Source organism: Mustela erminea, chromosome 10, assembly GCF_009829155.1.
Source record: "Mustela erminea isolate mMusErm1 chromosome 10, mMusErm1.Pri, whole genome shotgun sequence".
NCBI classification, from domain to species: domain Eukaryota; kingdom Metazoa; phylum Chordata; class Mammalia; order Carnivora; family Mustelidae; genus Mustela; species Mustela erminea.
In genome coordinates, this window is record NC_045623.1 from 11640969 (window position 1) to 11653059 (window position 12091).

Consider the following 12091-nt stretch of genomic DNA (forward strand, 5'->3'; position numbering starts at 1 on the left):
TTTCATCAGAGTGAATTTTATAAAGTTATGCAATAAAGAATGTGAATGTAGTTGGCCAAAGGCCTCCAGTTTTCTCATGGCGTATATAAGGTATCAGCCTAGTTTATTATTCTTAGGTATATGATAAAACACCTTTGTAATTTTGCATGCAAGTCCTTTACTTACTGATTTCTAGCATACCAATTTAAAGAACACTAGCGTTTCATTTATTTTTTTTTTAAAGATTTTTTTTATTTATTTGACAGATCACAAGCAGGCAGAGAGGCAGGCAGAGAGAGAGGAAGGGAAGCAGGCTCCCCGCTGAGCAGAGAGCCCTATGCCGGCTTGATCCCAGGACCCTGAGACCATGACCTGAGCCGAAGGCAGAGGCTTTAACCCACTAAGCCACCCAGGCTCCCCATTTTTTAAAGATTTTTTTAAATTTATGTATTTAACAGACAGAGATTGCAAGTAGACAGAGAGGCAGGCAGAGATAGAGGAGGAAGCAGGCTCCCGGCTGAACAGAGAGCCCAGTGTAGGGCTCGATCCCAGGACCCTGGGATCATGACCTGAGCCGAAGGCAGAGGCTTAACCAACTGAGCCACCCAGACGCCCCAAGAACACTAGAGTTTTAAAACAATATAACTTTAAAACATATCTCCTTTCTTAAGGAAATCCTTTGAATTTGAGGATATTCAGCACTTTCGAAATCGGAGCTCACAGAAGATTCATGAAGAACTTGGAAGAAATTCCGGCTCAGCACTTTATTACACACAGTCGGAGGACAATATCTATGAGGATATAATATGTACGTGTCCACAAACTTTGCAGTTAAATTTAATGAGTATGTACTTGGTGGGGCCCTTAACTGTAGGATGGTATTTTCTTTTATAATCAAGCGTATGTTGCTGTAGCTGTTTCTTTTATTTTTTTTTAAGATTTTATGTATTTATTTGACAGAGAGAGACACAGGGAGAGAGGGAACACAAGCAGAGAGAGTGGGAGAGGGAGAAGCAGGCTTCCCGCCACAGAGCAGAGAACCTGATGCAGGGCTCGATCCCATGACCTGGGATCATGACCTGAGCCAAAGGCAGACAAGCTTAACAACTGAGCCACCCAGGCGTCCCACTGTTTCTTTTAAATATGGAAACTTTTGTCATATAAATTCTTTTATTTTTGAATGGTTTTTGTAGCCAGTTTAGTGGACTGCTGAGTTCAGAAGTAGATGTTTATAATATATAGTATTTTGAGAATTCTTTTAGCTTGGTGGGATGCCTGAGTGGTTTTCAAGCTTAAAGGGCCAGCAATATAGACTAGGGAGCCGAACATAGTTCTTTATTTCTCCTCCTAGCTGTAGTCCCTTTGTTTCCATGTAACTGTGTTTCTCTAAACTTTGTTTTCCCATTATTTTTCAAGATCCCGCCAAAGAAAATCCCTATGAAGACATTCCAGTGCACCCTTTACCCATGTGGAGATCCCCTTCAGCTTGGAAGCTACCACCCCCAAAAAGTGCTTTCAGAACACCAAAGGTAAAACCAAAGGATCAGTATGAGAAAACATTATATGTAATTAACCTAAGAAAACCCAAGATTCTTGTTTGTGATCCCCAAAAAATGTTAAAGTGGTTTAACTAAGGCCAAGATGAAGAGGCACTGAAATATGGGTCTTGTTGGTAGCGGTGGTTTTTGTGTTCTTTGTGGGGTTGTGGGGGGCAGCACACAACTTTTTATTTTCTTTCGTTTTGGGGTTTCTGTTCACTTACTAGCACTTCAAAAATATGAGATTATGCACACCTTTAGACAAGCTACTAGCTTTTCGTTTCACTGTAGTTACCACAGCTCCCTATTAGTCCCACAACACTCTGTGCCCTAAATTACCTGACTTTTCCCTGAAAGCATTCGTCAGCCTGGCAGGCAAAGACTGCCTTGAGGTTAATGAGGACTCTGAGTTGTTGTTTTCTGGAAATGTGATGACATCTTTGTAGAACATTGGATTAGAAACCTGATAAATGACTTTACAAATGGGGAAAAAGAAATTCTGATATCCTCAACTGAGGTGACTTTAAAGACAAGAGACGTGGTTTTCTGAGATAACTTGACTTTGACACATTGTCATTCCCTACACGATCTTACCCTTACCAATACATCTTCTCCTGTTTTAGCTTCCTCCCAAACCACATTTCCTCAACCGGAAGACTATGGAACTGAAGAGCTCCCAAGCTTATTTACGGTCAAAGCTCACAAAGGATACCACTTTGCCTGTCACTTTAACTGAATGGAAGCTTTTCCGAGCTGGAGAAGTTGCAAACAGGAAGAGGAAAAATCTTCCAAGAGTAAGGACTCTAGTACTTTCATTCTTTGACTCTTACTTCATTTCCATAAATGAGAATAAATACACTTTAGACTGAAATGAATAATAGGTTAGAACTGATCTACTGGAGGGGCAGCTGGGTGGCTCAGTGGGTTAAGCCTCTGCCTTCAGCTCAGGTCATGGTCTTGGGGTCTTGGGATTGAGCCCTACATTGGGCTCTGCTCAGCCAGGAGCCTGCTTCCCCCTCTCTCTCTGCCTATCTCTCTGCCTACTTGTGATCGCTCTCTCTGTGTTAAATAAATAAATAAAATCTTAATTAAAAAAAAAAAAGGACTCATCTACTGGAATGAGAAGATTTGGAAAGCAGCCTTAAAGTTTAGGTTTTTGCTCATGCAAGAAGAATGCATGAGTGCCTTTTGCCAGGGCTTTTTTATGGATTTGGAAAATTGATTTTAGATGGAAGGTTTCACTTCAGTTACCTTAGTTCTCATTAAAATCAGCTGCCTGTTTCAAGGAAGCACTAGAATCTCATGTAAGAGGACATTCTGTTAAGCTGGCTTCAGTGTTGTTCTTTTCTTTCTTTTTTTTTTTTTAAGATTTTATTTATTTATTTGAGAGAGAGAGAGTGCACAAGCCGGAAAGAGGCAGAGGAGAGAGAGAAACAGACTCCCTGCAGAGCAGGGAGCCGGGCATGGGGCTCCATCCCAAGACCCTGGGATCATAACCTGAACCAAAGGCAAACGCTTAACTGACTGAGCCACCCAGTCGCCCCAGTGCTGTTATTTTCACTCACTCATTTAGTTGCTGAAGTGAACACTTTTATGCCTGAGTTTACAGATTTTCAGTAATCACAAAGTATATGCCTTTAATTTTGGACAAAAATTTCCATTTGGGGGAAGAAGAAAGAAATCTGACTCTTGCTTGGGAATAGAAATTATCAACAATTACATTAAATAAATTATTTTTCTCTCAAGGGAGAAAAGGCAGTAAATCTAAACCATCTCAGACAGAGCTATTAGGACCAAAATGAAGAAATTGGGATTATTTGTAAACAGATATATATTTTTTTAAGGAGAGACCCTTAAGAAAGTGCATGAAAATATTTTTAAATTCTTTGTTACTTTGTTCTTCTATAATTTAGAACGTCTTCAGGATAACTCTGCAGAAATGAAAAAAAAATCAGATCACTTAAATAGTATTCCTTCCCTTAATCCCATCTGAATGAACTGCATGTATTCATTTGGCACGCAGTTTTTGTACCTGATTTTAACATTAAACAAAAGTCCCAGCTGTTTTTTGGTTTAGTAACTGCTGATCGGTTCCTTGGGAAATATTCTGTTCCACAATACTTTAATTCTTCTGATCTATTTCCTGCCCCTCCCTCTTTATTATGTGAACAGTTAAAGACACACGGTTCTAAAAAAGCACCAAACACATCTCTCTCAGTGAAAGAAAAAAAAAAGCAAACCTCTTCAGCTGTTTACTCTCCTGCATATGGTGAGGAATATGTAAGAATCTGACGTTTAAAGAATGGCTAGGCTTTCTAGAGTAGTTCTGTCCTCTGATCTGTCATGCCGGCACAACAAAGCAGCCTCCTGCATGGCCCAGAGACAACAGATAATGTGTTCACAGGGTCGAGAGTACAAACACAGAAGGGACTGCATTTAAGACGTGATTCTCGGGGGCACCTGGGTGGCTTAGTCGTAAAGCGTCTGCCTTCAGCTCAGGTCATGATCCCAGGGTCCTGGGATAGAGCCCCGCATTGGGGTGCCTACTCAGCGAGGCACCTGCTTCTCCCTCTCTCACTCCCCCTGCTTGTGTTCCCTCTCTCTCTGTGTCAAATAAATAAATAAAATCATTAAAAAAAAAAGAGAGACATGATTCTCGGAATGACATTAACAAATATTGGGGAGTAATGGATTGTAGATTTCAGTGAGACTGATGGAAATTTGCAGTGCTTTTAGTATCATGCCTCGGTGTTTTAGGTACTGTGGATCCCCGAGTACTCAAAGCTCTTTCTCTTCCTAACTTGGGTGATGTGATCCAGCTTTTCCTTTTCTGGTTATTTCCTCAAAGGCCTTTGGAGAAGTGAGTGGGGGGAATGTGGTGATGAATCCTTGATGACCAGGCAGGAATAAACTATTAGTGACCCTCCTTGGATTAAATCCTTTTAGGATGTTCTGTTTGCAATACAAAATTTTGACTTTTGAGTATCTTCAGCCACAGCATTCCATGAGGAAAGCAGTTTTAATTTACTTCCCCTTTGATGACTAGAACTATCCAGGAAGGAAAACCGGTTTCATGGTTTGAAAATCACTGATCTAGTCCATATGCCTCTTCCCCACCCTTCCTTTCTTTCCCTACTGTGAAAGCCTGTGTGGGATTGTTTCCTAGAGTAGATTTCCCAAGGTCTCATATTAGTTGTGTCAACTGTATATAGCAGTATGGTTTCTATCATTTCGTTGGAAGAATATAATAATTCCTGCTGTACCCTACAGTATTTACTGGAAGATAAACGTAGGCTCCTCTTCCTAACTCATAAGCAAAATTACAATTTTATTACTTTATCTCATGTTTCGAGAACAGACAGTTCCCTTTCCTTTATAATATTTGAGGCTCCTTTTGAGTATACTTTTCAAATACTGATTACTAATTACACTATTTTTAGGGGTGCCTGGGTGGCACAGTCAGTTAAGTGTCTGACTCTTGGTTTCAGCTTCGGTCATGCTCTCAGGGTCATAAGATTGAGCCACATGTCAGGCTCTGCGCTCAGCATGGCATCAGTTTAAGATTCTCTCTCCCTCTCCCTCCCATTCCACCCCTAGAGAACATGCTTTTTCTCTCTAATATAAGTACATAAGTCAATCTTTAAAAAAAGAAATAATTACACTATTTGGGTATGTCTCCAAAATACATGTTTGCTCTCATATGTCTTTCCTATAGCCCCTAACAATATCTTTTTATGTTGAATTCCCTTATTTTTTTAATAATGGTAATATTTAAGAACACTGGTAATTTTTCACTTGAATGGCAGCTATAAAATCTTTAAAAGAATAAACTCATCCAGAAATGTGGGAATAATCTGCATATTGGAAGCACATGTTTCTCACATGTTATTTTTCTTGCTCTGGGCTGATTCACTGCCTGTGGATTGCCAGGATTGCTAGAGAAACAAGGACAAAAAAGAAAACAGAAAATTTTCTCAAGCAAATTTGTTGGTTCTTATGTTGCTAACAGTTGTAATTCTGGGCGTTAAATATGTTAAATCAGGATTAATGATTAAAGAAAAGCTTGGAATTTTAAGAAAGAAAGAGAAATATGCATGGAAAACTAATGAATTCCTTCTTTCATTTCTTTTTTAAGTGTATTTACCTAAGCAATCTCTACACCCACGGTGGGGCTCAAACACAGGCTCTACCGACTGAGCCAGCCAGATACCCCAAATTCCTCCTTTTAAAAGTGACTGTTCATCAGCTTGATTTTTTTCTCTCTTTTAGAAAAGATTTTTTTATTTGAGTTTTGTTGACACATCTTTCCTTTTTTTTTTTTAAAACCTACTCTGTGTGCATGTCTGTCTTTCTCTTACACGGCAGCAAAGAAAAAAAATTCCAAGTAATTCTTACTAAGTGGAACCTGCTTTTTATACTAAAGTATATTTGAGAGCCTCCTATTTTTAGGATGTTTCTAAAATAAATTATAATATTAGTGCTCCCAGTAGCAAAGAGAGTATTTGCTTTGACAAAAACTTTGTCAACATGATTATTTTCTTTTGCAAAGAATTCCAGGGAACAGAAATAACTGAGCCTTACCCTGACTTCCAAGTGGAATGAGTATTCTTCTTCCTACTCTGGGCAATAGGGAAGGCTTGGTCAACAAGTAGAATGCAATAGGCAGATTTCTTGCATATTGTGACATAGAGTGACAAGGAATGTCTCTAAGAGCCTGTGCTGGATTCTGCTGGAAATGACATACCCTTTCCTTCTCCTCTTACCCATGTTGTATGGACTTTGTGTTAGAACAACATATCTTAATAAAGATCACTTTAGTTTCAAAATTTTTAAAATGTGAAGGGTTTTATGTATAAAAATGGATCTTTCTCTGAATGAGAATCACTAATTAATATCATCAGAACTTTGTATTGAATCTTTAAAAAGAAAAAGTAGGGGCACTGACTGGTTCAGTCAGTGGAATGTACAATTCTTGATCTGGGGTTGTGAGTACCAGCCCCAAGGTAAGTGTAGAGATCACTTAAAAATGAAATCTTTAAAAACAACAACAACAACAACAACAAAACAAAGAACAAGTTGGTGTTGGTTTTAACTTGTACTTTTTTAATCTTTTTTCAGCTTGTATTGAAAATCGCTGACATATTTGAATCTAAGAGAGGGAAAAAGAGGGTAAAGTTACAGCCATATACTGGAAAAGATGTACCTCCCTCAAAAGGTAAGAATTGTTCCCGATGTCCAGAGCTGTCAGGATTTGAGGGGAAAATCACATAACTTAATGTCTATGTGATTATAATTTTTGGTGTAGTTTCCTACCCTACTTCAATATAACTTTTTTTTAAAGATTTTGTTTATTTATTTGACAGAGAGAGAGAGACAGCAAACAGGGGGAGTGGGAGAGGGAGAAGCAGGCTTCCCACAGAGCAGGGAGTCCAATGCAGGGTTCGATCCCAGGACCCCGGGACCACAACCCAAGCCGAAGGCAGGTGTCCAGCCAACTGAGCCACCCAAGTGGCCCTCAATATAACTTCTTTAGGATAAGGGATTATTTCTATTCTTCCTCAAATCTCTTTTATTTAGTTCTGTGGCAAGTAATAACAACATAAACAAATTAAATAAGTTTAAAAATATTAGAAGCCAGTAAGACTGATTTTCTCTTTTTTTAAAAAAAAAAAAAAAGACTAATCTTCATAGGCAGAATGTATCATTATTTTGTAATCCTACTTTGATTTATAGTCATTTATCAGTATTAACCCTTTAGTGGAGAAATGAGCATATTAGATATATACAGACTACAGGTGTGTGGTGCTCAACTGATAATCATCTACTCAGCTCAGTAGTTTTATCCGTCAGATGCCTAGAGAAAATTTACATTGTCTTTTTTTTTTTTTTAAGATTTTTTAAAATTATTTATTTATTTATTTGACAGCGAGCGAGCAAGAGAGAGCGAGAGATCGCAAGTAGGCAGAAAAGCAGGCGGAGAGAGAGGGGGAAGCAGGCTTCCCGCTGAGCAGAGAGTCTGATGTGGGGCTCGATCCTAGGACCTTGAGACCAAGACCTGAGCTGAGGGCAGAGGCTCAACCCACTGAGCCACCCAGGCACCCCTAAAGATTTAATTTTTTATTTTAGGGAGAGCATGAGTGGGAGGGACAGAGGAACAGGGAAAGAGAATCTCAAGCAGGCTCAGCGCTGAACGCAGAGCCTGACATGGGGCTTTATCTCAGCCGCCTGAGATCACAACCTGAGCAGAAACCAGCAGTGGGATGCATAACCGACTGTGCCACCCAGGCACCCCAAAACTCATCTTACTTAATCAAGAAACTTTCAGCATCCGTAGTAAGTTATTAGAATTTCATATGGATTCATGCAAGATTCTCAACTTGGCTGTCTGGCAAAGAATATGTAGAATTTAGCAATTTTTGTCAAGTGGGAAACAACAGCCAAGTCATACCACAGAAGAAAGTTTCCTATTTTTGCAGACATCCAAAGACAGCAATTTTTTAATTTCCCTTGAAAACCTATCCTGCATTCCAACAATTACTATCTGAAAATAAAATCCTCTATGCTGCAATTTAAGACTCTTTTCTTCTTACTCTAAAATCAGCTAGTCACCATTTTAGATACAAGTGTTCATATTTTTTTCCAGTTTTCATATTTTCAAAAGCAGTTATCAAAACATGTTCCAGTCGTCTCTTCTGCAGAAAAAATAATTTTGGTTATTGTGACTCATAGGTACCTTTTACAGAATGCAGTATTAGTTTTTCTACACCCTTTATCTCATGGACAACGTCCGACAACACTAGGAGGCAGGGACTACCCTAATTTTATAGAGGAGGGAGCGGAGCCAGAGGAGGAAATGTCCGTTTGAAGGAAGGAGCATGGGACCATGAAATCTTATCCTTTATTATCACTAACAGCTACTCTCAATTTTTCTCATAACCCTTGATTTTTAGCAGTTTATTTCTTCTCCATGTGTATCTTTTATCCTCAACAAGGATATTGTCAAAGGCTTTGTGTTTGTGTTAGATACAGAAGATGAAAACTGATGCCAGTTACCATGCTGGACCCTTTCAGACACATTCTCATTAATTTTCTCAACAGCTCTATGTGGCAGATGTTATGTCACTGTTTCTAGATAAGGAAATACATTATAAATTTTAGGTTATGTAAAATTTCAGGATACTGGGGCCCGGACAAATTCTTAGAGAACTTTACCATTTTCTCAGATTAATAGCAGTCTTCTAACAGGTGTACTGTCAAGTACAAGAGTCAATAAGACTCTCACTGAGCTCTTATTCTGTTTGTATGCCTTATTTATGCCTTAAGGATTAGGAATATTTTAGTAGACTTGACTCTAAGATAAGTTTTTGAAGAGCCAAAACCCCCTTTTTTTTTTTTTGCTGTATCATTATTGAAAAAAAAAAATTCAACAGCATGAATGGCGAACTTCTAATAAGCACAAAAACAAAAAAGAAAGGAGCAATCTTCCCCACAACTGCATTTTTCTTTTGCATGGCTCAAAGAAAATACACATTTACCCAGTCTCTGGGAGCAGGTCCTCTAGTGGGTCTGAGGAATTTCTCTCATGCCTGAGGATCTCCTGGTTCCCTATTCACATTCTCACATTTTTTGTTTTCCTCCCTAAGCTTTTGTCTGTAGATCAACAATGACTAGTAGAACCAGATAATTATATTTACCTACTTTGTCAGTACATGCTAAGTTTTACTGAATCTGTTCCAACCTAAACGTTTCTTAACTTTTAGTTATCAGCTCTTACAAAATGGTTTATTGTCCTTCTTCAATTCTGTCATTATAATTTTGGTGTTGAAGTCACATATAAAAAAAGGGACAACCTCTTTCTTTTTTGATCCCTACAGATTCTCAGTAGATTTTCCTATTTGCTTTATAAACCCCTTCACCCTCATTCAGTGTCTTGGAAAGCAGATCATCAAAACCTACAGATGTGAATGTATTAAAGCTATCTAAATGAGCTTTGGTAGCGTCTTTTTCCATTGTATAACCTTTCCTTCCTTTCCCCTTTCTTTTTCTCTCTCTCCAGACCCTTAATAGGCCCCTAAGAAGTGTCTGATGCTAAGGACACAAACAAGACTCAGGAGCTCACAGTGTTTGTTCCTTCATACTAAGTAATGCTTCCTAGCTCCATTATGCTTTCTATCACGGATAATTTGAAGTTATAAAGCCTGTGAGATAGTAGCTATGCTTGCACGTCATCAGAGCATAATGTATGCACTTGTCAAATCACTGTATTGTACACCTGAAACTAATGTAACACTGTGTGTCAACTATACCCAAATCAAAAAAAATTGGGGATGTCTAACTGGCTCAGTCTGTAGAGGGTGTGACCCTTGTTCTCAGGGTCATGAGTTCAAGCCCCACACTGGGTGTGGAGCTTACTTTAAATAAATTAATTAATTTAAAGATTTTTTTTTAAAACAACAACAAAAAAAAAGGTGCCTGACTGGCTCAGTCAGTTCCTGGCTCTTGATCTCCGGGTCATGAGTTCAAGTGCCATGTTCGGGCATAGTTCCTACTTAAGAAAAAAAAAAATCGAACCTGCCAAAACCCATACAACATTTAAATAGTTCCTTTTTCTGTTATATCTCTTACGAAGAAGCTGAAGAAGCAGCATTTTTTAACATTCTCTTATTCCTTATTATTAAATTTAAATGAATATAGCAAGAAATTATAATAATAAACCCCCCCAAGCATCTTAATTGCTCCCAGAAGATTTTATGCACATGTAGATGTTTTTCTACCAAATAATTTTTTATACCATTCAGACTTTGTATATCTTGCTTAAAACAGAAAGTGATATATTTCAGAACTCTTTCAGTACCAACATATGGAGATCCATGTAGCTGTACTACAGTTCATTGTATGGATGGTAGACATTTTGATTGTTTCATATTTTTTTAAAAGATTATTTATTTGAGAGAGAGAGAAGTGGGTGTGGGAGAGGGAGAGGGAGAAACAGACTTCCCTCTGAGCCGAGAGCCCAATTCGGGACCTAGTCCTGGGACCCTGGGATCATGACCTGAACTGAAGGCAGACACCCAACAACTGAGCCACCCAGGTGCCCTGATTGTTTCACGTTTTATTTAACCTATGGATTTGAAGGTATATATATATATATATATATATATATATGTATATATATACACACACACACACACACACACACCCCCCATACACACACACACACATAGACACACACACACTTTTTTTTGCCCTTCAAACAATGCTATGTTATACATCTTTTTGTATATATATTTGTATATTGGTAAGAATACATCTGTAGAGGGGCGCGTGGGTGGCTCAGTGGGTTAAGCTTCTGTCTTCGGCTCTGGTTATGATCTCAGGGTCCTGGGATCAAGCCCCACATCAGGCTCTCTGCTCAGTGGGGAGCCTGCTCCCCACCCCCACCTCTGCCTGCCTCGCTGCCTACTTGTGATCTCTTTCTCTCTCTCTCTCTGTCAAATAAATAAAATCTTAAAGAAAAAATACATCTGTAGAATAAGTTCTAGCAGTGGACTTAACCAGAAAACATGTACACCTAATATTTTTATAACTGCTGTCAAATTGTCCCACACATCATAACTGCTTACATTTCTATGAACAGCATTGGAAAATGACATTCTTCTCATAGTTTTCACTAATACTGTGTTGTATAAAGCTCTTTTATTTTTGCCAATACCATGGTTGAATATTGGAGCTTATTTATTATTTTAGCTTGCTTTTCTTTAATTATAAATTTGGACAGTTACCATGTTAACCAACAGTTCTAAATCTTTTTCTATGTATTGCTTATTCCTGCCCTTTTTTCATTTTTCTGTTGTGCTGTAATTTTTCTTAATCATTCATAACAGCTGTTTGGATATGAAGAAATTTATCCTTGTGTCGGCAGTGTGTATTATAAATATCTTCCCAGTTCATTGTTTACTTTTCGAATTTAGTGATTTTTTTATAAGGTAGATACTTCACATTTTTATATAAATAAACTTATATGCATTTTTCATTTATAACTCCTAGCCTTGTTTTTCTTGATACAGAAAGTCCTGCCTTAGCACCAGGTACCTCTTAGGAAACTATGGAAGTGTCTGGAAAGAAAGAAAAGGTGAAAGGGAGGAAAGTTACAGAAAGATTTTCCCTTTCTGTGCCTTTTTAAATTTTGCTTTAACTTTTCCAACTTAATCTAGAAATTTTTCATTTACTTGTTCAGAAAGCTCTGAGTACTATAAGCAGTCTGAGTACTGTAAGAATTCAGAGTAAAGAACACTTGAGTTTGGTCTAGAGGTAGCTTAGAAGTATCATAAAAGGAGTATGGTACTTCGTAAATATATATGATTATCCCTCTGAGCCCCACATTTTCCTATGACTCTAAATTCATAGTTGGTTCTGTGTTGAGATTTTGATTCAGCCTGGTTGGTGTGTCTACCTTTGATACCTTATTTGGGAATATAAAGACAAGGCAAGGAAGGTAGAAATAGAATCTACTCTGAACCAGACTCCATAGAATTAGGGAGGACCTGGGACCTGGGGAGGAAGGACGGGGAGAG

At 38.3% G+C, this 12091-nt stretch overlaps 1 protein-coding gene across 7 annotated transcripts in view; it reads left to right on the plus strand.

Annotated features, from left to right (window-relative positions):
• Nucleotides 1-12091, plus strand: part of DENND2C (DENN domain containing 2C) — an 84026-nt gene that overhangs the window by 46963 nt on the left and 24972 nt on the right. For all 7 annotated transcript variants that reach the window (XM_032302645.1, XM_032302647.1, XM_032302644.1 and 4 more), the window contains 4 exons: nucleotides 651-787; nucleotides 1396-1508; nucleotides 2141-2311; nucleotides 6636-6732. In XM_032302645.1, coding sequence (XP_032158536.1) covers nucleotides 651-787; nucleotides 1396-1508; nucleotides 2141-2311; nucleotides 6636-6732 — 518 coding nt within the window. The remainder of the gene's footprint in view (nucleotides 1-650; nucleotides 788-1395; nucleotides 1509-2140; nucleotides 2312-6635; nucleotides 6733-12091) is intronic.